We start from the raw sequence: 24,302 nt of genomic DNA on the forward strand, positions 1-24,302 counted from the left end.
CAGCTCCCCTCTGACAGGTACAATTATTCCAGGCTGAGGGACAGACAGACAGACACTTCTGTTTCCTGAGCTGGTTTACAAATACTCAGAGAGGACGCAGCAGGAACAATGCTCATTTCAATTCTCCAGTAGCTGAAACAGATTTTAAGATAAGGCAAGGGAATTAATATATAGGAAAAGCAAGCTTGAACACCCTGATTTTGGTGCTTTGTACAGATGTTTGATGTGTAGACATATTGGGGTAAATATTTTATTTTCTGAAAAACAGACAATTTAATTGTACCACATAAAGCTTCACCATATTTTTTTTTTTTTGGTTGGTTGGTTTTGGTCTGGTTTTTTTTGTTTTGTTTTGTTTCTTTTGGTTTGGGGGTTTTATGGTTTTGGGTTTTTTTGGCTTAAGCAAATAACAAAACCTAGTTACTCACACAAACTGAAGAAAGGACTATGTTTACTGGGAGATTTGCCAAGGCACAGGAGATTTAAGTCTATCCTCTTCCTCAAGGATTTCAAATCCCCTTATGGGACACACCCTTATCTTTCCTATAGAGGGAAACCACCCTGAGGTGTTTTGTTCTCAGAAAGTTCCTGGAGCTGTATCACCTTGCATGGAACATCAGCCAAAGTTCTAATCCTTGTACAAATAAATCTTCTGTACTTGTATAAATTGACAGCAAAACAGGGCTGATGCCTCTCAGTCCCACATGATCATACTCGGGTAATTTTGTTGGCTATGGCATTATTACTGCCTATGAGAGAAGGATCCAGTGCCTGGATACAAGAATTATTTTTTGAGATGCTATAGTGAGAGAATACAAACAAACAGATAAAAATTCCACAGCACGAGGATATGAGGTAAAACATTTCAACCTCACCTCACACACCACATTTCTTGGTACAAGGAAACACAGGTTTGCTGGTCAGAAGCAGAAGTATGACAGCAATGTTTTCTGTGACTCCCCATCAGCATAATCATAGAGATGTTCACCTTCTCCCCAGATATTCCTAGGAAAACATCATTCTCCTGATTTTTTTTCAGAGCCAGTGTATTTGATAAACTTGTGTTAACAAATGGACAACTTCACAGTGAAATTCAAAAGCCACAGATGGGGCATATCAGAGATCACACTGTACCAAGGCTCTCCAAGCCAATGTCTCTTCTTTCATCAGCCAGTTGTACAGTTAACATCCCTTTGGATTCTTTCAGAATTATCTAATTCACTCTATCATGTGCCTAATTCAAAGCTGGCTCTTTTTATTAACATCAAAAGGCTTTGGATCAAGCTCTACCAAAAACAAAAAAAAGTTTTTCTACAAGGCTATTGTGCATTTTTTATCAGGTACACAATAGTGTCTCTGTGACTCCTGTCCCTGCCTCACTTATCATCACACACACATTAGCAGATAACATAGCATTAAAGAGCCATCAGTGTCCTCCAGGAAAGCTGCAGGAAGGTTCCTTGGCCTGCCAAGCAGCAGTTCGGATAAGGGATCACCTGCACAAGCAGTGCATTCCTACCTCACTACCAACATTCTCTTCCAAGAGAATTGCCACAAATTACTGTGACTGAAAGGGTTTGAGCTGCAGCAGGAGAGATGTGAAGAGAGAAAAATGAGTTGTTATTTTAAAACAATTTCTGCCTGATTCTGCAATTGAAAATTGCTTATGCCTGGTGGTTAGAGAGTGGCTGCCCCTAAGGATCTCTTTTCTAGCTTCATCTCCACCCCTACCACCCAAAATCATGTTTTTATGGGCTTCACTGCAGTTATCATCAATCAATAATTTACAGCTCCAAAATACACATTCTCAAATGACACAGCTCTGGTCTTCATAATAAATCAAGGCCCTACCTGTAAGAGGGCAAAACTTCCCTTACAACCAAATATAAAGGCATTCAGTGGGGTAACAGACAATTATAATGGTCCCAGAAGAAAAAGTAAATTGTAATAACAATATCCAAAGATGAACACAGAGTTCTTGTAACATCCCCAACCACTGCTCAATTGCAAGTGTTTTAACTTCAGTGAATGGTGTAAAACTTGAAATTAGTAAATTAACACAATTAAATTAGTTAACTGTAAATTAGACTAAGTTTCAAAGGAAATGAAGTAATGACACTTTTTACATTTCAGAAATTGTACAGCTGAAGTAATGTCCTTATAGAGCTACAAATAATCCCCTGCCCTTACACTGTGGAAATCCCTGATGTTATCAATACTAAGTACAGAAAAGTACTCAAAATTCTACAAAATCATCTGTCAAAGCATGACTAATATAAGTAAACCAGAAAGTTTATAGAGTAGGTAATTTTGAAGATGCTGGGAATTATTTATAGAAGGTGTTTTTATCACAAGATAGCAGACCCTTTAATACACCTAGAAAATATCAGAGTGGAAAATCACCCAAGAAAATAATCATAAATTTCATCTGAAAAATGGAGTGAGGGAAGGATGATTCAGAGAGTTTGTGTTCACTGCTCAATCTTAAATAGTGGTCTAAGTACCAATAAGCAGGAAACATCTTTGCTCAGGTGCTAAATGTCTTTCTCTCCTCCTGAAGCACATATAAGTTGAAGATATGCAGCACATCATATAATCAGATATTCTAAAAACAGACCCTGTATAATCAGCCTTCCACTAGAAAAGTACAGGAATTGCAATGACTCTTAGTTTACTTTTCTAATTGCAATGAAGAAACCAAATCTTACTTTAGAAAATACTGACATTTACAGGACACAACAGCATGTGTTTATTGGTAATGTCACTGCTTTTAGGAAAAAATCCATATAGCATGTATAATTGGGAGAGTAATTTTTAATCTGTGAATGCATGACCCCTATCAGTTCACAAAATCCAGGCTCCTTTTCCAAACTCCACTATTCTCAGGAAATAAAAAGAAACAACCCAGAGGTTGCACTAAACTAGGTTCAAAGCTGGTTAGATGGAAATCACAGTCTGAGAATGGCAGTAAAGGGGTTTAAGTTTTCTGTCTGAGAGCATCAGCACTGGTTCCTAACCCTTACTGTGGGGCTGGGGAGCCACCCTTTGGCCACTGCTCTAAGTGCAAAAATCAATGTAAGTGCACACTGACAGCTCCTGCCCTCTGACACAGCTCTGGTCTTCATAATAAAACAAGGCCCTACCTGTAAGAGGGCAAAACTTCCCTTAAAACCAAATAAAAAGGCATTCAGTGGGGTAACAGACAATTATAACGGCCCCAGGAGAAAAAGTAAATTGTAATAACAATATTGCATCAAGGAGGGCTCTTGATGAATACCTATAAATTCACTGGTCTTGCTAGCAGCTGTTCCAAGGATATCTCTGGTTTAACACCATTTACAGGGTGTATCTTACCTCACAGGGATGGCAGGGAGGAGAAATTTTAGCGTGTGGTGGGCTTTGAGCATGTCATGTGCTAAATGTTGTCACTGTAGTCCATGCCCTCCCTTCTCTGTCCTGTCATGGACACAGCAATTCCCACAAACTGAGTGCCTGCAGTATAATTTCTCACTGAAATGAGGGTGAAAGGAAACTGAACATTTGTAGCTTTGTAGGTTTCTCTTCCCAGAGCCCAGAACTGACGAAATGAAAAGGTTATAGCTGAATTACAAACTACTTTGTGACAGACATACACAGATGAGTGTGAAAATGAGAGCAACACACAGGAAAGACCAACAAACTGCCACCATATGATTTAAGCAAAATGAGCTGGACACTGATGTAGAAAGGCAAAATCCTCAAAGAATGTAAAACACAGATAATAAACTCAAGAGAGGTCAGCCGACAGGGCAGAAAGGGAAACCCATGGAAAGCAGCCAGAGAGATTAAACTAAGCCCCACACAACTCTTATTTCACATTGAAAACCACAAACCATTCCTGGAAAGGAAGAAACTTTTATGCTCCCTCTTAGCCTTGATGTGAGCAACCTTCTTAAATGCTTCTGCATTTTATGAGGAGGGACTGAGTTCCCAGAGTTTTCCATTTACTCCTCCCTCAGGGCTTTGGGGGCTGTTGTTCCTGCTTTCAGCTCGGGCTCATCCTCTACCATAGTCAGCCTTTGCTGGTCAGAATCAAGGGGAATTATCCATGAGGCAGAGAAGATAAATAATGGATATAGAAAGCACTGGATAACCCAGTCCCAGCAGGAAAGCAGCAGTGTGGAATTTAGATGCAGACTTGGGAACACCAAGATGAGGAAACTTAGATGAACTACAGACTGTTGGGTGAGCAAACAGAAAGAAGGAAAGAAATAGGCTGGGAATAGCCATTAGTTCAAAATACAGGTAATTAGCAGAGGTTGAAGTAATTAGCACTTGCTGAAGCAGTCTGAATAGCCAAGGAAGCAGTGACAGCACTGAGGACAAATGCACTTCACATGCTCAGGAACTACAAGATGAACATCCCCACTCGCTTTGGAGATGCAGATGCCAGGAGCTGGAAGGATCTCTCCAAGCCCCACACGGTAAGCTAGGAGCAACATGAGGACAACAGAGGAATTTCCAGTGGATCAGACTGCAAGGACTCCTCAGCTACTTCTAAAATTAAGAGTTCCTCCCACCCCCAGAGAAAGAAGAGCACACTGGGTCACTGAAGATTTCCATTGGCTAAAAAGCAGTGTTTTAATTATTCTGTTAGGGGCTTTCAGACATTTCTCCTTGCCCCAAAATGTAAAAAGTGAATATGGAGTATAAAACTCATAGAAAGAAAATTAACAGAGCACAAGGCAGTCATTACAGTGTTTGGTTTCTTTCCTGAGGTATGGGGCCACAAACACTACATGCTTTTCTGTAAAGGATTTTGTTTTTTAAAAAGCATTTATTTTTATTTCAGCCTGTAGTAACACAGTACATTTAGAATATTACACTAATTATGCTACCACTAAATTAAACACCATTTTTTATTTGTGACTGCAGTATGTAGATGTCAGTGTAGGAGGCATTTGCACCATGGACTGAAAAAAGGGTTTGACTGTATTTACAGTCAGACATATCTCTGTCTTCTGCATTTGAGCAGGTTTTCAAGGTGGTCACTTGATTGCTGGAAGTCAAAACCAAGATAAACCCAGTGTATAAAGGCCTCTTCTGAAAAAGAATAATCACACCAAGAGGATGATGTCACAGCTTTTGGAATTATGACTACACTAAGAAATGAATGGGTTTGGAAGGACTTGATTTTATACACCCCATTGCAAACCCAGGAGTGATGGGGTTTCTTGGTTAATTTGCTAGGAAAGGGAATGCTGCAACTTGGATGTGATTCCCTCCACCACTACTGGTCACAGTTGACTGTAGAGTACTGAATCTGGAAGTGAAAGGAATTTAGGAAAGCAAGTTGCATAATGTGACCGAGAGAATTTATCACCAAACAATGGCACCCTGCTTATATTTATTCTGAAACACTTCTGGAAGAAGCATCTTATGAAAGTCACCTTATTGCTTCACTGCAGAAGAGCAATTTTGTGGTCTGAAACTGCTGTCAAAACACAGCAGCTGCAACAATGTCTTCAAAGGAAATAAAAACACATCAACATGGACTTAGCTAATTGAAGTCATACAGAGTTGAGTGGCAGGCACCAATTTGGGCTGAGGCATGACATTCTCCACCAGGCTGCCGAAGTTCCACCCAAAAAGGTAAATCTTAGACATCCAAAATACCTTGTGTTGTGGCTGCTTTCATCCCAAAAATGTTCAAACGCAAATGTCCGCATTCTGTAGAAACTTCCTGAGATTTTCTGTTTAAGTTGCTACAGGTGATTGAAAGCACCAAGATCAATATGTGAGCAGTGATTGGCAAGGCACTTTAAGACTGATAACCCTTTAGCAAGAACTGATTTCATTCAAAACCACAGAAAAGCAAGGAGTTACAAGGACATTGAGGAAACCGCTGCTCCCTCCTCCTCCTCTGTAAAACTGGCCCCTGTCTTCAAAAGATTCAAATTCCTGAATTCTATTGAAGACACAAAAAAGACATCTCCACACATTAGGAATGTGTTCAGGTGCTTTAAATGTCATCATGTGGATAAGCAGCTGGAACAGAACCAGCATCCCTGCAATGTGTTTAGCACATGTCTAGCCTGGCTCTTCTCATGGAGACAGAGCTTTTCCTCTCCTTGCTGTGAGGACACACATTCCAGACCTGGACAGGCACCTCAAGAAGATGCTTTTGCACTTGTCAGCTGCAAGGAGAAAAGGGGTCAATCATGGCTGCAAGTCTCTCAGGCAAGAGACAGGAACTGGGAGAAGCTCCTGCATTATCCACTCCAGAATCCCCACGAAGTGACCAACGTACAGTGCCCTTTACAGAGAGGAACAACACTGGGTGGACACTGGGTGGCAAGCCCGGGGCAACCTCTCCTGGTAACACAAGAAAGAGCCAACACTCACGTGTCCCTGCTCTGGGGAACATGGTCAGGGAGTCATTTACAACAGCCAAGTCTCCCATGTGTGTCCTACAGGAGTATTACCAATCAGAAGTGCCTGGAGCAGGATCACCTGTTCACATGCTCAGGGACATTTTCACAACACATGGCTTGCTGCCAAATCTTTAAAACTCAGTTTTAAGTACTACAGAACACAACAAGGTAAATAAAATATAAACCTTTATGACAATTAGGAAAACTCCACTCTTTGAATAAAGAGCCTTTTTATCACCATCTTAATAGTAATAAGAAATGTTGCCAACTTCCATTAAAGGAGCATCTACTTTCTAATCAGCAACTGTAGCCTCTAGGTAATTCCTACCAGTCTCTGGCAAAGCATTGCACTACAAATAATTCAGAAGAAATTCTTATTGATGGGACCCCAATTGCTAGCATCTTTGAGAATATCACTTGCTGCCATGGAAGAGATTAAAATGGGATTGTATAAACAATTTTTAACAGTGTGAATTTGAAAGAACATTGTGTAAAAACTGTACTTTGAAAGAAATAAATCCTGTTGTGGTTTTGATTATACTAATTATTTACTTTATTGAATGGTTTCCACTTTTAAAACGTGTATGTTTTGTTCTGCGCTGTCTATTAAGATGAAGAATAAAACCAGACTGATCAGTTTTGCCTTTGGAACTTCTGTATCAGTTGCCAACACATTAATTTTACGTTTAAATTGCAAACAATACCTGGTGAAATTTTAATCCAAACCTGTAAAATTTTTATATCAACAACTTAAAACCGTTTCTGGAAGCATTTCTCTTCATAATGGATTCTGAAACCTTTTTAGAGAAACAGAATCAGTATTTTATGCCTGCATTATGCTACCACATTACAGTTGGAAAATGGAATTATTCAGAGGGAGCAATACTTCATCAAAGAACGATTAATGAACTGAAAAGAAAACTCTTGTGCTGCTACGCTTCTCGCCCATCAGGCAAATACATAGAACAGATCAGAATGTTTTGTCCAAAGGCTGGGAAGCGCCCCAGCGACTCCCAAGTGTCCGTGAAGATGTTATACTTCAGGAAGAGACGCTGCTCCAAGCTGGAGGACACAGTAATATTCCTACTCAAGATATAGACTCCATCGTTGTGGAGAGTGCAAGTCAAGTTCAGGCCGGATTTGGACGAGTTCTCATTGAGGTAGAGCCACTCTTTGGTGGCAATGTTGTAAGACTGCACGGTGAGCACGTCCTCGCTGGGGCTGGATCTCTGGTTTGGTCCGAGGTCGAGGATGCAGCCCCCCACCAGGTAGATGGTCTCCTCCACAGACAGCATCTGCTGCTTGCGGACGTGCACGTCGCACAGCTCCAAGTTGGTCCAGGAATCAGAAGTGGGACAATACTGCAGGATGCTCATGTTCCTGCCTGGAACAGAGAGGAGATATTCACAAATAAATAATTCTGTCAGAAGGCACTCGTGGGGAAGCATTGTTCTCTGCCTTTACTGCAGATTGCCCACACACATGCAAGGCAAGGCAGAGGAGAAATATTATCACTGACAACTGCAGCTCTTTGCCTTTGACAAGAAACTTTGAACATTCTGTTCCTTGGCACAGGGGAAAAAAAATTGTGCTACTTCTGGCACATTACATGATGTAAAGTGTCTGGGCCCTCAGATTTTACCCTAGAATAATCCCTACATTTTAACTTATGCTTTTAATTTGGTCTCTGATTGAAGTAGCATAATGCAAAGTATCAAAGTTAAGTATTTTTTTTTACAATGAGGAAAATGGAGCAATATTCTCCTCTCCAGCAGTGGTCACAGATGAATCAAACTATCATGAAGACAGTACACTTCATTAATGGCTGTCAAGTGATGATTTATCATCCAAGCTTAACTGTGATACTTCGCATTTCATTCCGTAAATTGAAGTTTTATGGAATAAAATTTGTAAAGCTGGTTACATTTCAACAAGTGGCCTGGATGACCTAAGGAAACCTTATAAAGACAAAAACACACATTGTCAAAATCATCTAAGAATCAGGAACTCTGTGTCCTGCCATTAGGCAGAGGCTCAGAAGGAAGCTGAAATCATCTCCATAATTTACAACTCAGTGGGTGCACATGTTTGCAATAGAGTTATTCCACAAATCTGTTACAATGCCATCCTGATTTATGGTGTAGTGAACACCCTGGCTGCGCCCAAGGCTTCACTAAATTATCACAGAATGCACACGACTCAGTAAATTCAGTTCCAGTCTCTGGGGATCTGAGCTCAAATCCAGTCTCAAGTGACAAGTAGGAACAGGTTTGCAGACTCCAGATGGGTCTTTTATTAAATCTGCTGCATGTTACCAGTCTGTCCTGCATGATGACTTCCAGAAGAGCTCCCAGGGGGAAGAGCAGACAGGGACATACTGACAAGTTCTGTAAGGGCACAGGTATAAATAACCAGAAATATAACTGGATTGTCATGAATGAAGTGCATCAGTGGCATGATCAGAGAGGTGTTGCTCCATCCAGTATTTGCACTCAGGTTATTTTCATGGCAGTGCTCCATGAAACTGCAGCTCTACATATAGACGACCTTTGCCTACAACCAACCTATCCTTCTCTGACTCATTAGGGGAGAAGTATCAATTATCCCAAGTATCTATAGCAGTAAACTTCCCCTGGAAAATGTGCTATTTGAGAGGAGGTGTATGAAATAGAAGTCCATTGCAATGTGGCCCTCACATTCTCAGTTCACAGCCTGGGTTTTTTATATCCACTGAAACAACAAAAAAAACCCCTAAACAAATCCCACAATATAAAACATGAACACTATAGTGCCTGACATGGAATTTCTATTAGGATCTAGGTTCACAAGTGACAGCTGCAAACTCAAGAGAAGGACTTTATTCAGGAAGTGTCATTATTATTTACAGTGGGAAATTCCAGACCATTAATTCCTGCATGTGTTTTATGTAGTAAATATAGCAAACCAGCAAATAAACCTTAAGATCTTTAGGTCTTAACACTTTCTCACATTGGCATAATTCAGAAGGAAAATCACCAGTGTAACTGTGGCAATTCTGGTTTCTAAGTCTGCTACCTGTCCTAAGCCAAGATGTCACAGTAAAAACGACTCTAGACTCTTGTTCAGGAAATTATTTATAATGAGCACAAGTGTTTGTAGTCCTGAGTGATCCTGGATTCAAACAGAAGTCTAAATGTGCTGGTTATCCACTGCTCAAAATTTCCTATTGTTTTACTGCTCTATTTCCATTGAAAAAGGCTTTTAGGAAAAGACCTGGGAAATTACAGAGGTTCAGAGGGCAGCAGAAATCCCCTGGGATGTGGAAAAAGCCAGAGGTAACTCACAACTCTCCTCCAGCTGAGCCCACAGGCAACAAGTACTGAGTCAGGAGCCTGACAGAGGGCAGCAATCCTGACTGCACGTGCCTTGTTCAGGAGTTTTAAAGGAATGGGATCTGAATCAGCAATATGCCAATCTTCCTGTTCATGACACCAGGAGTAGGCAGCCTGATGAAAGCACAGCACAAGTATCAGAAAAGGACTTGCAGAGTGCAGAGGGTGTGGAAGAAAAGCTGATCCTCCCATAATTGTGTAGCACTCCTAACCAAATCAGAGATTTTTCAGCTTACCTCTTCTTTCTCTCTCCTTAGATAAAAATTCCAAACACCTAACCCCGGTCTCTAGACACAAGAGTACCCAACCCCTTCCTGTTTCAACCCCTTCCCCTTATTCTCTTGTTTCACAGGATGTATCCCTTTGGATCTGACTTCTCAGCACGACAAGTGCTTCATGCCAGACATTTCAGAGTCCCAGTGCTGGACATGGGGGAGCACAGTGGCCCCAGCAGATCCTGTAGTGGGGCTGAACAGAACTCTGGGACTGCAGCACAGCTCTCCATATAGACACAGGTACATTTTCCCCACAGAAGTCACCAGTTTCTGGGTCAGAATGATCTGGACAAAATGAGTTTGAGAGTTTTCATTACCAGAAGGTCCTTATGGGGTGGTAGTGTATCTTTTATAAACTTTAAAATGATTCAGAGCTCAAATCTGCTCAGACACTAGAAGCCTGTTCTAACATCAGTTCAGCTTTGCTTGCAATACTGTCTGTAAAAGTTGATGTGTCTTCCAATTTCATTCTCTGCTTGGAAAGAAAACCCTTAAAACTGCTGTGGTCAACTGAAGTGGGCAAAGGCCAAATTCAAACTTACGAAATCCTGGTAAATACAGAACATTTGACATGCTTAAAAGATTGACTTCTAAAGCTCTGAGAAAATGTCTTCCTCCCAAAAAATGGCACTATGTACTTAAGGAATGAACAAATGGGAGCTCTTTTTGCCCACTGGATCAAAAAAAAAGTAATTGTCAGAAGAGAATGAAACTTAAAATCCTTCCCTCTGTACAGTGTTCTCTGAAAATCTGGTATAGAAATTAAATAAGTGAAAAGTGATGTTTCTTGTTTCAGCTTTTGATTGCTCTATTAAGTTATTAAGGTATAGATTGAATTTCCTCTGAAACAATGAAATACTGTAGTGAAAAGACCATGATATCTATTAATACATGAGAAATATTAAGGCAGGCAGATATTTTCTATGAATTTTTCCTTCTGACAGTCTAAACCAGGTATTTAAAAAGTAAACTATATCTGTTAAGTAAAAAGTAAAATATATCTGTTGAGTTCTCACTGTACTGCGTGATCAAAATCTAAGAAAAGGGTTAGTGGCTAAGCTGGGTGTTGAAGTACCCATCAGTTTGTCCTCTCCAAGTAAAAGAGCCACAGTTCCACACAGACTTTGAAAAAAAATATAAATACCTGATTCTTCCCTGAAAAAGCTATTGTTTTGTTTTGTTTGTCAATTATTTTCTACCAGTAATTAATTTCTATGTGTTTTAATCAGCATTACCCAGCCTTCTACATGAGTTCAAAACGAGAAAATTATCAGGGCCTTGGAAACAATCAGGTAAAAACCAACAAGAAGTAACAGCAAATTTGTTACCTCGTGCAGTGTATCCTCCAATAACATAGATTTTGCCCTTGCATTCACAAGCTGAGAATTCTGCAAGAGGGTTTGGCATGGACGCCACAAAATTCCACCAGTCGTTCTCCGGGTTGTAGCACTCCACGTTGGAAAGGGACTGGCCACCGATGGCATAGAGCTTTCCACTGACAGCCAGGAGCTTGAAGTTGGATCTGAAAGAACAGGTTGCAGCACTGAAATGAGGTGCATCCATGGACAGAAATACAGAGGAAAGTTCTTCCTACCCAGGCTCTGACACACTCATCACCCCTCACAGCTTGCACCGCCACTTGAGGTATCTGCAGCATCTGAACTCTTCTGTGCAAAGCCAAAATGCTGTAACTACACTGCAATTAATCAGGACAGTAACCAGTGACAGTTTGAATGTTATTGATGCTGCTGCTGAGACTGAGGAATGTTTTATTTTGCATTTTGGTCTGTGGCAGTTCAGCTCTAGATGTTCAGTTAACCAATGTGCTCAGTAGACAGCTCGTTTTTATTAGGCTTTTAGCAATGTGCCATTGGTAGAGAAAAATGCATTACATGGACACACAGTGAAGGACATAATTTCATTTAAAATTGCAGAAATTTCAAATAAGACTTGATGGATGCCTACAAATGCATACTTGTTTTAGGTTGTATTACAGAATCTCTTTAACAACCCTAATAAAAAAGCAATTTAAAGTGGAACACGTTGAATCGTGTTCTGAAAAAGAAAGAAGAGAGAATCTTCTGTACCCTATCCAGCATTAAACTACTAAATGCATCCACGAGCAGAGCCCTCCAAACTGGTCATTTATTTCTTAGTCTGTTCCACTATGCTCTCGAAATTCACACATGGCAAAGGGCAACTTCCTAACTCCTGAAGCACGAGAAGTCTCCTATCTTACACCCTGTAACACAGACAGAAACAAATGGTCCATGGGGATTAAAGGTGCAGGTCTGGAGGAAGAAACTGGAGGATGTGAAGACAGAATTCTTTTGTATGCAGCTCTTCCTTCCAGCTAGGACAGCTGGTCTAACAAAGGATGAGCTTTTCTTCTCCCCAGGAACAGTCTCACTGCCTAGAAAGGTTGTTCCTTCTCTTCTGCTGAGCCAATTGAGATTTTACCATGAGCATCCCAATTAACTGGATGTGTGGCAGTGCCTGGAGTGCACCAGCACAGTGCAAAACCAAACAGGGAACTGTGTTATGTCTGTAAAACTGAAATGCTGCTTCAGACCTGCACTGGCCTGCTGGGCAGCAAAGGCAGTTCCACCCTGCAGGAATCCAACATTCAAAATTTACTACTAAGTACTTTTGCAGGGCTTTGTCTGGACAAAATGAACCCTGCATAGCTGCAGACTGCCCTGCAACTTCTTTTTATTAAATATATTTGGAAAAAGGATTTGTTTCCAGATGGAATCACTTTGTTCTTGTCAGCGTGATACAGCTTTGAAAATGAAAATGCTCCTTTGGAGGAATTAATTGCTTTTTATTCTTTTTTTTTTCCCTGACATTTATGATTAGGTCAGTCTGTTCATATTCCCTCAATAGTAATTATGCTTTCCATTTTAGAGAATCCAGAATAACATAGCAATCAAAATCAGGTATGAAATGAGGATAACTACTCACAAAACATCATGATTTTCAAAGCAATATAACTGTTGTGAAAGTTAGGACAGAAATAAAAATTTCCACAAATTGACAAAGGGGAAAAAAATCACTGGGGAAATTATCTATTCAAATACAAACAGCACAACTTTCAGCTTTAAATATTCTAAAAGGAGGCCACAGACCATTTTGTCAGTCATTTAACTACTTCCAAACATTCATTAAAATGGATGACATCCAGTGAAGGTATGTCAGATTTATGGAATTCATTAGCAATAAGGTTCATTTTGTTCAAAAGTAGCTGCAAGTATCCATCATATGAAAGTTTGGACAATGGCTCAATATGTTATGAAAAACTTCTGCCATTCACCTTTCCATGCCAGTAACAGCAGGTGTCTTTATGGAGAGTGCACATTAGGAAGTATTTAGTGCATTTTTACTCTCTTTTAATGTTTTGGAGCAGCTGGAAACAAGGAAAGCAAACACTGAGCAGGAAGCCAGTTCTCCACAACCAACAACTGTTCCATGGACTACAGCCTGGAAACAGTGGGGCCAAATCCATCAGATTCAACCAAGACGGAACTCCACTCACACCTGCAACTTATCTGAACCTGAGGGATCAAGACATGCTTTCCACAAACCAGGCCTGGTGGGTCCCTTCTTGCTGGCACAAGCCAAGGTACAAGCTGCCTTTTGCTGCCTCCATTCACTCTGAACAGGACCCCAGGAACAGCAACAAGTGGGAGCTGTGGGCTTTTGGCATCCCTCAAAATCTGTTCTTCACTCAACAAAGTGCAAAGCACTGTGTGCACAAAGGAAGGAAAACATAATGCATGTTCAAAGGAGCTGGAGGTCAGAGAGGCTTTCTGCACACAGGACAACATTCCACAGCTTCCCAAACCCCCTCTCCCCGTGGCTCTGGATTGTGTTAGGTGTATCTGCAGGAGGCTGTGGTGGCAGTGGCTATGAAGGACCAGCACACATGGTTTTTGTTCACTGACAATCTCACTTACTGTACAACAAAAAAGAGTTAGCCCAGATTCTGGGGAGGACTTCCTGATCAGATGGGTGGCTAAGTATGGGAACAAGACACCTGGGAGGAGGATTCCTGTGTAGGTTGGAATCTACACTGCTGGAGGATCTCAAGAGCAAGCTGAATGTGTATTTATTTGCAAGGTAGCCTTGCTCCTGCTGCTGAACACAAGCCTTGGATTAATCAACATTGTTTCTTCCTGCCAAATGATCAATTTAACCTCAAAATCTCTCAAAAATCAGATTACTTCTTTATTCTAGAGTTAAAGCACTTACAACAGAGACAAGGAATCATGAAAGCACAGCTATGGAGTAATTCCAAAGCATTTTACACATTTTCAATGAGTTCCTTTTTTTCCATTTTTTTGTATTTCTTATGGGAGTTTGCAGAGTACACTGCATCAAACATTTAGTTTCACAAGTGTGTGATACATTTGTGGTAAGTAAGGTATGGATGGTTCTAACTTAAAAAAAATTTTGAAGTCTACTTTCTTCTAGCACAGAAGAGTTTTGAGTGAATTTTTAAAAACAATAAAATAGGAGGAAGAAGGTGTTCTGAACAACTAGTATTCCCCAGAAGCATCATCTCCTGTATTCCTGTGAGAGTCCTCAGAGTGGCAGCAGTTCAGGCACAGATTGCTCACAAAAATCATGTTCCATGTGCATAATTCCAGCCTGGAGCCTACACAGGTCTTCCAGGCTTGGAAGATTTACCTGCCATGAGTAGGAATGTTCTGAAGGAAAATAGAAGTGGAATTTACAGCTCTAACTGGCACATGCAGTAGAAATCCTATGAGCATATTATTTTTAAACACAAATTTCAACAGTGTTCACAAAAAAAAAAAAAAAGTTTGGAAAGGCATTCAAGGACATTACTGCAACAGTCCCCTATGCACTTCATTACCTTCTTGACCCCAGAGATCACAAGTGATCTTGGGCAACCCTTACATGGAGCTGCTTCTACTAAAAAGTCCAGGTCATTCTCTCTCTTGAGAATTCCAAGTACAGAAACACCTCTAGAATGAAAAGGTCTAGAAAACATGATCTGTTGTGGACTGTTTGCGATCAGCATTGGATTTAGCACTGACGATGAGAAATTCCATGCTCAATAACAGGCTTCCTTTGTGAGCCTGAGCACATTATTTTAGCTCCCTCGGGCACATGTGAATTGGGAATTATGCTCTCTGAAGCTCCTGGGGGCATCACAAGAACATTATACAGGAGTAGTTGCCTATTGTGAAAAAGTTTGAAACTGAAGTAGTAAGGTCTGTACAACTGAAAAGAAAGCCAACAGCGAAGACCCAAACCAGAATGGATGCTAAACATGCAGGTGGCTTTTGTCTTCTACTTAGAAGTAAGTTAGGAGTGTTTCATCTAAGCATGCAGAGAGAATCCCAGCTCCTGGGATTCTCCATTTTAACAATGGAAATAATTAATGATAAAAATACCATACAACTTAAAAGGTTTGTTTAGGGCAGAAAACTCTTACATTAACAGCAGAGCAGGAAAATTATATCCATAACTCCTCAGCCTTCCCTCGAGGCCAACACATGCAGTTGCTCATGCAGGACAAATCCAGATCCTGTGCTGTCTTAAGTCAAACCAACTTCAATGGAAACTAGAGCCCTCCCTGAAGGTATGTCGAATTTCATCCATGGGATGTAATTATATCAGCTGACATAAATTCATTTGCCAGACAGTCACATGGCTACAATTTCTAACCAGAAGGCTGGGCAAACACTCTTCTTATTTTACTACAGCATAACAAACTAAAAATACAATGCCAAGCAAATTGCAGCTCTAATTGCAGCACAGAAGTGTGGCAGACAGGCATCAGCACTGGACATTGTACCATGCAAACCCCTCACATTAAAAATGGTCCTGCTCTTGGCTCCTAGGGCACAGGCCATCCCTCCCTGCCACAAAACACCAAGCAGGTCATCAGAGAGCTGACATGTTATGTCAGACAGAAAAACTAATAATTTACTGTGGAGCTGAGAGTCCATGAAGCTGGTAAAATCAGAAATGCGTTTTGTGAAGGGGTCAGCTGAGTTTCCATGAAAAAAAGCTCCCTCAGTTACTCAGGGAGCAACATCCTCACTGATACTTTGCAGGTGTAATTCTGGATACTTTTTGGCCTGCAATAACACCATGGAATGTAAGAATAGAGATTATTCCAAAAATATCCATTTGCCTGCTGCCTTTCTGCAGTAAATGGTTAATGTGAAATTCTATTCTAAGGAACACCTTGCTGTCACATGTGACGGGTTTGAAGATGAAGTTGGTGTGGCAATGCCATTGGAAACAGCAATAGGAGAAAATATCCATGTGTTTATTTCAGGTATAATGATTATACATCCTAGCGAAAACAAAAAAAAGGCCAAGTGTGGAGGAAAAAAGCCTGATCTAGAGTTTGAATACACAAACTGTAAGGTGCACAAAGGGCCTTGAAAAGGTATTTTTTAAAAACCCATGTTGCCAAGTCAACACACATAGTAACAGCTCTCTTGCTATAGACATCACACAAACTGAAACTCGTGACTTGATCAATGTGGAACTTCTGTGATGAAGTTAATTTCAATAGGAGACACTGTGTGGGCTGATCCCATCCTCCTTTTCTAGCGAGGCCAAGTGCTCCCAACCCTGTTCACACAGGTCCTGCTGTCGAATGAAGGCAGCTAAAACATCTCAGCTCCCCAGGGAACTCTGCTACAGGTTCAGCCTCTAAGAAACAGGTCTGTAAGAAAAGATGTTTGTTGTGTTTAAAAGCCAAACATTTATTTTACAGATGAAACTTTTCTCCCAGCGCCATTCCAAGCAGTCAGAAACACTGAGAAAAGTGGTTTCTGATCAGTTGTGATGGCTGATTAGGGAGGTGATTATTTTAGTAAAAATCTCACAATACAAGAAGTAGCGGAAAAAAAGGTGAAATGGGAAAGACTTCATTTTAGGTCTAATCCCTGTTTGGAGGGGGTTTAGGTGGCAAAAGCTAAATAGAGCCAGGAATAGAGACTGCAGTTTAACTACCCAGATACAAAGCATTTAGGCCAGAGGCTTGGGTCTTTGTGCATGCTCCTTCAATTCACTGGATAGAGAATAGGATTCCCATTCTACAGTGAATTTTGACTCCTGACTTTTTCTTTTTCAGAGAGAAAAGACAAAATTTACAATACTTTTACTAAAATGGAAACAAAGCCAGTTTGTTTCAGTGACATGGAAGAATTTGTTTTTATGACTCCAAAGTCTGGTTAAGGTAGAGGAGCCACAACCTTGGCCAGGGAAGAGGCCTCTCTTCTTGGGCCCTCCTGAAGGCTAGACCTCTATTACTCTTTCAAATATAAATTATGTGTTTCTGAAAGCAAACTAAAACACTTATGTGTAATAAACGGTTCAAAATGATAAAGGTAAAAAAGAAAAATTGTCAAAACGATGAATGATTCCCACATCCAAATATTCCCATCAAGTGAGAAATTTCTCACCATCTTCCTGACGTTTTTCTGGTATTTCACTGAAGTGCAGGCCTACAAAATAGTCAGATTTTTTTGAAAGTACAAACCACTGGAAAACTGCAGCAACTAAATTGTTCTGGCCATCTCCAGCTCTGGCATAGCCTGTACATCCCCACTAAGAGCAGGAAAACTTGTCACGTACTTAACCGGAGTTACAATACACCCCAAAGAAAGCAGGAAAGGAATTTTCTCATTGGGTTTGCTTGGCGGTTCAGAGCACAGACAGGTCTGCATCGTGTCCCTAAGGCTGAGCCAGTGCCAGCGACCCAACAGGATCTATCTCAATGGCAGACAGGGACACCCCAGGGAGCAGGGTTACCTCTTCTGGTTCATCGAGGCCAGCTGGCTCCACTCGTTCAGGCACGGGTTGTAGCAGTGCGCGGCCGAGATCTCCTGGCTGGTGATGCGGTAGCCGCCGACGATGAACAGGTAATTGTCCAGCGTGGCCGAGCCGTAGCCGCGGACGCTCACCAGGTCTGCGGGCAGGTTGTTGGCCAGCGGCAGCCACCGCCGCGCCTCCTCGTCGTAGCGCAGCATGGCCCAGGGCGCGTCCCCCGCGGGGTGGCAGCCGGCGGGCAGCCCCGGCGGGCAGGCGCCCATGAAGTCCCCGAGCAGCAGCAGGGTGGCCGTGCCCCTCATGCGCCGCTCCCGCAGCTGCTGCTGCAGCGCCGGGGGCAGCAGGAGGTGCGGGCGGGCGTCGGGCCTGCGCAGCACCTGGTGGTAGTGGGCGGCCATGAAGTCCAGGCAGGCGTCGTGCAGGTCCTGCAGGCCGTACACCTGCGCCAGGCGGTGCAACTCGAAGCAGTTGCCCAGCCGCACCTGCGACAGCAGCAGCCGCAGCAGGGGCGTGACCTGCAGGTAGGACGCGGCCTCCACCAGCTCCTCCAGCAGCGGCGGCTCCTCCTCGCCGCCCTCCTCCTGCTCCAGCCTGGCCAGGCAGGACGTGTTGATGAAGTCCAGCACCAGCTCCAGCCCCAGGGCGCTCAGCCCCCCGCGCAGCAGCTGCTCCTCCTGGCCCTGCCCTGCCTCCCGCATTCCCGAGCGGTAGAGCGCTCGGAAATAGTCGCTCTGCTCGATCAGCTTCCTCTTGCACACCGGGTAGCACTTGTCCCCCAGCCGGATCTGCACCACCTCCTCGCCGGCACCGGCCCCATCCCCTGCCTCCCCTTCCCGCTCCTCTTCCTCGTCCTGCCGCCGCCGCCGCCGCTCCGCCAGGGACATCGCTCACCGCGGGCCTGGCCGCGCCTCAGCCCGGCCGGAGCCGCCGCGCCGGCTCCTCCTCCGCGGCCGGGACGGGCCGGGCCGGGCCGGGATGGGCGGAGCGGCCCCGGGATGCCGGGAGGCGCCGCCGCCGCTCCGGCCCTGCAAGGAGTGACAAGGGCAAGCGAAAAGAAAAAAAAAAAAAGAAAAAACCAACAAACAAAACCGCGCACAGGGAGGAAAGAGAAAAAAAAGCCCGAAAAAGGCAATGTTGAGCGCTCCGGCGCTGCCCGCCGGGGGGGCCGTCAGGGCATCCCCCACGCCCGGCCAGGGTGGGAGTCAGGGACGCGGTGGAAAGGCCAGTGCTGGGCTCCAGGGGACAGCCCGGAGGCGCAGCGATCCCCCCTGGTGCTCCCCTCTCCTGATTTGGGCCGGGATCGCGGCTGCAGCCGCAGCTCGAACCCCTTGCCATAAATGTACCGCTGCATCCCTGGCGAGGGGCAGCATTCCCGAGCCACACGCGCAGGGAAAAGGCAGCGTGTGTGCGCCTGGATCCGCGCGCAGGCAGGGCGGAGGAGGAGCGGCACAGCCAGCCTGGAGCCACCGCATCCCCACTGCCCTTCCCGAGCCGAATGCCCCAGCCAGAGGGGCCGGAGCAGCAGTGGGACTCGGGAATGGCAAGTGCAATACGTGACTGTGCTCTGACCCTCCTGGTTCCTCCTGGTGCCAGCCCCTGGTTTGCGTTGTGAAGACACCACATAACCTGTTCTGCTGCTCCATCTTTTCTATTTAAACTAAGTTCCTGGAACAGGACATCTCACGAGTGAGCTACGTACCAGGGTCCCGAGTTTGTTTGACATGAACAAGGAAAGAGCAAAGCAACAATTGAGCAGCTTGGGCAAGGGTAAAATGACAGATTTACTGTTTTCTTTGTTCTATTCTTCAAACACAATCTCAGTCCCTTATTTTAAAAACCTCTACCACCTGCCAAAATAGCTAAGAGGTTTGCCATGCCTGTATTCTTATATGCTGATACTTACAATAAAGATGTTAATTTTTTTTTTTTACTTTATAAAGATATTTCCTTCAAATATTGCAGACCATAAAAAAAAATCTTTCCTTTTAGCAGTGGTATGACTCATGTCCAGTTTGTGCAGCTTGCTTAGTTTTCAGACAACTCCCTATTTTCACTTCTCAGAAGGGATCTTTTCCCCTCCCTATTAAAACATTTCAATGGTATTAGTCTGTTTTGTGGGTTTTTTCCCCTCTTTTAAGGAAGACAGGATAGTTTACTTTTTAGCATTTCCTCTATGAAGTGATCATGATTCTTCATCACTGTTTTGTTGATCTTCAGCTTTTTAACTCTAGCCCACGGAGATGACACAAATGCCAATCTCAGTTATAGCTCTTCTGCTGGCTTTAATAAAAGCATTTTTTGAGGTGAGGTAGATTTCTGCACATGTTTGTTCTCCACCTCACTTCAAAGCCTCTTCATCATCTTGCTTTTGAGGGGCCCATTTCATGTTCTGAAATCCTTTTATATAGGATCTCAACCAGATCCAAAGAGGCCTCTTCTGCAGTCTTCACTAGCTGGGTCACCATGACCTCTCACCCTCTCTTTCCTACTGTGTTTCACTGTTTGCTTGGTTTGTGTTCCTCTTTCAATCTTCCTCATTATTTAATTAATATTCAAATTCCACTTTTCCTGCCTTCTATTCTTAATGAAGCACCATGACATTTTGCTTTTTGAGTTTCTTACACCTAGTTGAAGTATGAGCACTCAGCTGTTTTTCTCTCTGCTTCAGGTTCAGCCTTCAAAAGATTATTACACACTAATGTCTCACCACCTCAGCAAGAGTCCAACCCTTGATTCCTTCTTGTCCTTTAATTCCCACAGGCAGACATTTCAAGCAATTGTAATCATTACCACTCCAGAGGAAAACAGAGATCTTGTGTTTGGCATGGCCAGCAAGCTGTCCTGTTGGAATACTGCAGGATTGCCATCTTTAGACATCTGCTTTGGAGTCTTTTATGTTTCATAGATTTGTAAATTAGCTTCTAATTGGTGAATGCTTTTTTCCATGTAGTCAGATATGGTAAATTCAGCCTCAAAGGGTTGACACCACAGCCTAGGTGGAAGGAATATTTCTTTTTGTTGCCAGATGAGCCTATGCCTGCCACTCTGCCTGGGATTTCCAGTCCTTCTTCCTACAGTCCATGATTGTTAATGACCTGGATCACTTCTGGCATGTACTAGTACTTTATTCCTGCTAGAAAACTTTTGAGGGCACCAACTCCCACAGCTTTGCCAGGAACTCTCATATGCCCAAAGGGTCAGCAGTACTGAGTGGCCACTTTTACAAAAACCCATTTTTTTACCCAGTTGTTTTTACTGGGCTGACTGTCATCTCTCTGTGTTTTTTCCAGGCTCAGGGCTGGGCAGCTGTGTCAGCCAGTGTGCTGACAGGGCAGATCCCTTGTTTTTTACTACACTCATCAGTCAGCCTGTGTGATGTGCTTTTAGAGTACTTACACTGCAAATGCACCAAGGCATGGGCTACTCTTTTGTTCCACTTTTGTGGAGATAATTTTGTCTGTCTTCCACTCTAGTGCAATACTGGTTTATTGTAAGATCAATTATATAGGCTATTATACTGGAATTAAAGGAAAGGCTTTGCTGTTTCACCAGCAATCATCTTGGTTGTACCTTAAGGGAATAAGAAATGTATTTTCCAGAGCTGGAACTCTATTTCTAGAGCTACAAAGCCAAAATGTGTAGTTCAGAGCCATAAAAGATTTGTACGGTCTTTGAAACAAATATGAAGGACTATCTATCATCCTTCAAGAACATGGTGAAGCATCAAACATGAAAACAATCATGGGAGATGTGAAATGAGTTTGTGATAAAAGAACATGGCCTGAAGAACCAAGACACTCTGAGAGGAAGATGAGAGTAGCTCTGCTCAGCATTTCAATACCTGCCTTCTAGACTTTGGCTTCTGGGGCAAAGTCTTCAAGCTACTTTAGACAGTTCAGGTCTCTCTTTACAGTACAGAGAGACAAATTGATACCAAGAAAAACGGTTCTCAAGTGCTAACAAAGGGACTGAGCAGATACCAGGTAGTGTCAGTAAAGCCTCTTTTGCCCCAGGGTTGCATTGGCCATTTGTTCTGCATAATTTTTCCCTGTGTCTGGTGCCTGAACTATTTCCTTGTAGTTAATGTCTGAATTACCTCCAAGGCTGAAGAGAGATCACTCTTTTCTTTTAAAAGGACGTGGAAATGGAAGAAGCTTTATTCATACAGCGACTGCATTGTAACAGACCATTCAGCCATGACAGAGAATCTGAGCCTTTCTCTGTCTGGGCAAACATTTCTGTTCCCCTCTGACTTTCCCAACACAGCAAAAGCAAGGAATCACAGAGACTCAGGGGGAGTTACTGCTACAAAGATAAGTAAAGCCAGAGAGATACTGGATAGTACTTAAGAACCAGAGAGTAACACTGAATGCTCTGAGGAAGGAACCAGACTGAGTGAAAAAACCAGTGGAAAAAATGAATTCATTTCAGCTTTATTAGTCTAAAGTGTTAACTGGAACTGAATCTGGGGATATTTAAAGTATCCATGCTATCTAATATAAAATATAAAGTTCCCTAATCTGCCCTCTGAGACACCAGGGAATTGTACTGCACTGCCAGGGAACTATGCATTGAGTAATAGTGGAATTACTCAAGACAGGAATTGGTCTTTTGGAAAGGATTTGCCAAGTGCTGCCATTGTTCAGTATTTTCCCTGTCACAGGATACAAAGTAAGCATCTATGGAACATAGGAATTATCCTGCAGTATTTCAGCATTAAAAATGTCTGTGTTCTAAAGGATTTTGGCATTTCTGAATGGAACTGACCAGAGCATAATTTTACTTCTGCTGAACTCTAGCATTTGTGAAGGATGACCTGCTAAATAAAGGTAATTTCTCTTTTCAGATTTAGAGCCAAACAAAGCAGAAGCACTTCTTACCCAGTGCCATTAGCAATGCTATTCAAAATAAAAAAAAAAAAAAAAAAAGGAAAGAAAACACTCTTATTTCTAACAGCACTTGCTCAGATGTTATTCCCTAATATTTTCTGGTTTTTTTTTTTTTTGCTTTTAATGTACTACTTATTTATTCCTTTCAATAAAAGTATGTTGCAGCACTACTGAAAAGATTCTTGGAGTGCTGTGTTTTTTGAAAGCAGATTATCAAGTACTTATTAGTCACATCTGCGTGATTGATACTAAATAGTGTGCTCCTGAGCTCTCTCTGGGCAGCAAAAAGACTGTCCCAAGAGTCTGTATGTGCTGGGCATTCTCTGTGGATCATGAGGAAGTCCAGGCACCAGACAGCAGAGTGGAGTTGGAAGAGTGTAAATCCTTGCAATGGCCTTCCAACCTGGTCCATTTTTTACACCACAGACCCAGTAAGGAATTTCCTTGAAACTCCCTCAGGTGAGATGTATGTTCCTTGACAAAACCTGAATGGGGGTCAGGCTGCTGGAGTGCTCTGCCTGCTGCTGTACCCCCTGTTAGGGATGTTTACCCTGCACAAATGCACTGTGCATTTACAGCCAGGAATTTCTTGTGCAGCTGTGCCTGGAGGAGACTCAACTGGGTGCTTTTAAAGCAGCAGATATTTTTTAATTCTGGTGCAGACAGGCACAGCTGAATTTTAGTACATAATAACTAGGTAAGATGAATGGTAATCCACATGGAAGACTTCCACTCAGTATCCAGCTCTGTAAAATTCACCACAAGATTGAAACTCCATCCCCTTTGCCTAGTTCAAGTTCTGCCATAAATCAGCATCCGTTCATTACTGTTTGCTAAACATTGTGCCTTTTGTCATAAAACTTGGCTCAAGTTAATCTGCAATGCCACTAGATATATGTTTGTATAAATCTAACCTGGCTAAGACTTGTGTTGCTCTTTGCTTGAACACACAGATCCCAGCCTTGGTGCAGAGGTTTGCCCACAATTAGTCTGAAGCCAAACTCCAAGACAATCTCAGGCCTGGCAACCCTTGGAAACAAGGGCTTAAAAAATAGTTTGCATGAAGCCCCAGGAAGAGAAACTATAATATTTCACTCTTTTTTACCATGTTGCTGGGATGGGACTGAAAACAGAATCTTTGGATCCAATTGTCCCTAACCTCGAAGAAGGTCAGATTCATTAAAAATGTGATACATTGCTCCAAACCAAAACCTGACCACTAATAGCTGTTTTTAACAAAACAGTTCTCTCAAAAAATGCTGTTTTGTTGGACTTCAGATATTTTGCAAGTGTGTTTTGATTTCAAGGAAAATTTTAAAGGGGAAAGAAAGCAAGCACATTATTTGAATAAGACTTGGTTTGATTTTTAAAATTTCATTATTTCATATTTCATTAGATTAGTCTTTTATAACTTTTATACCTTAACAGTGTTACAGTGACATATTCTGAAATTATCAATATACTTGGTTTACATAAAACTTTGACTTCACCACTACTAGAATAAGGGGAAAATACATGTGCCTATCTCAGAGA

The 24,302-nt window shown here is 42.4% G+C and overlaps 1 protein-coding gene across 1 annotated transcript; it reads right to left on the bottom strand.

Annotated features, from left to right (window-relative positions):
• Nucleotides 1-5,728: 5,728 nt before the first annotated feature.
• Nucleotides 5,729-18,786, bottom strand: KLHL42 (kelch like family member 42). Its single transcript, XM_033058729.1, has 3 exons — nucleotides 17,863-18,786; nucleotides 11,388-11,581; nucleotides 5,729-7,797 (listed from the first exon to the last, which is right to left on the bottom strand). The coding sequence occupies exons 1-3, from the start codon at nucleotides 18,762-18,764 to the stop codon at nucleotides 7,346-7,348; spliced, it is 1,548 nt and encodes a 515-aa protein (XP_032914620.1). The 5' UTR covers nucleotides 18,765-18,786; the 3' UTR covers nucleotides 5,729-7,345.
• Nucleotides 18,787-24,302: the final 5,516 nt, after the last annotated feature.

Source organism: Catharus ustulatus, chromosome 4, assembly GCF_009819885.2.
Source record: "Catharus ustulatus isolate bCatUst1 chromosome 4, bCatUst1.pri.v2, whole genome shotgun sequence".
Taxonomy (NCBI): Eukaryota; Metazoa; Chordata; class Aves; order Passeriformes; family Turdidae; genus Catharus; species Catharus ustulatus.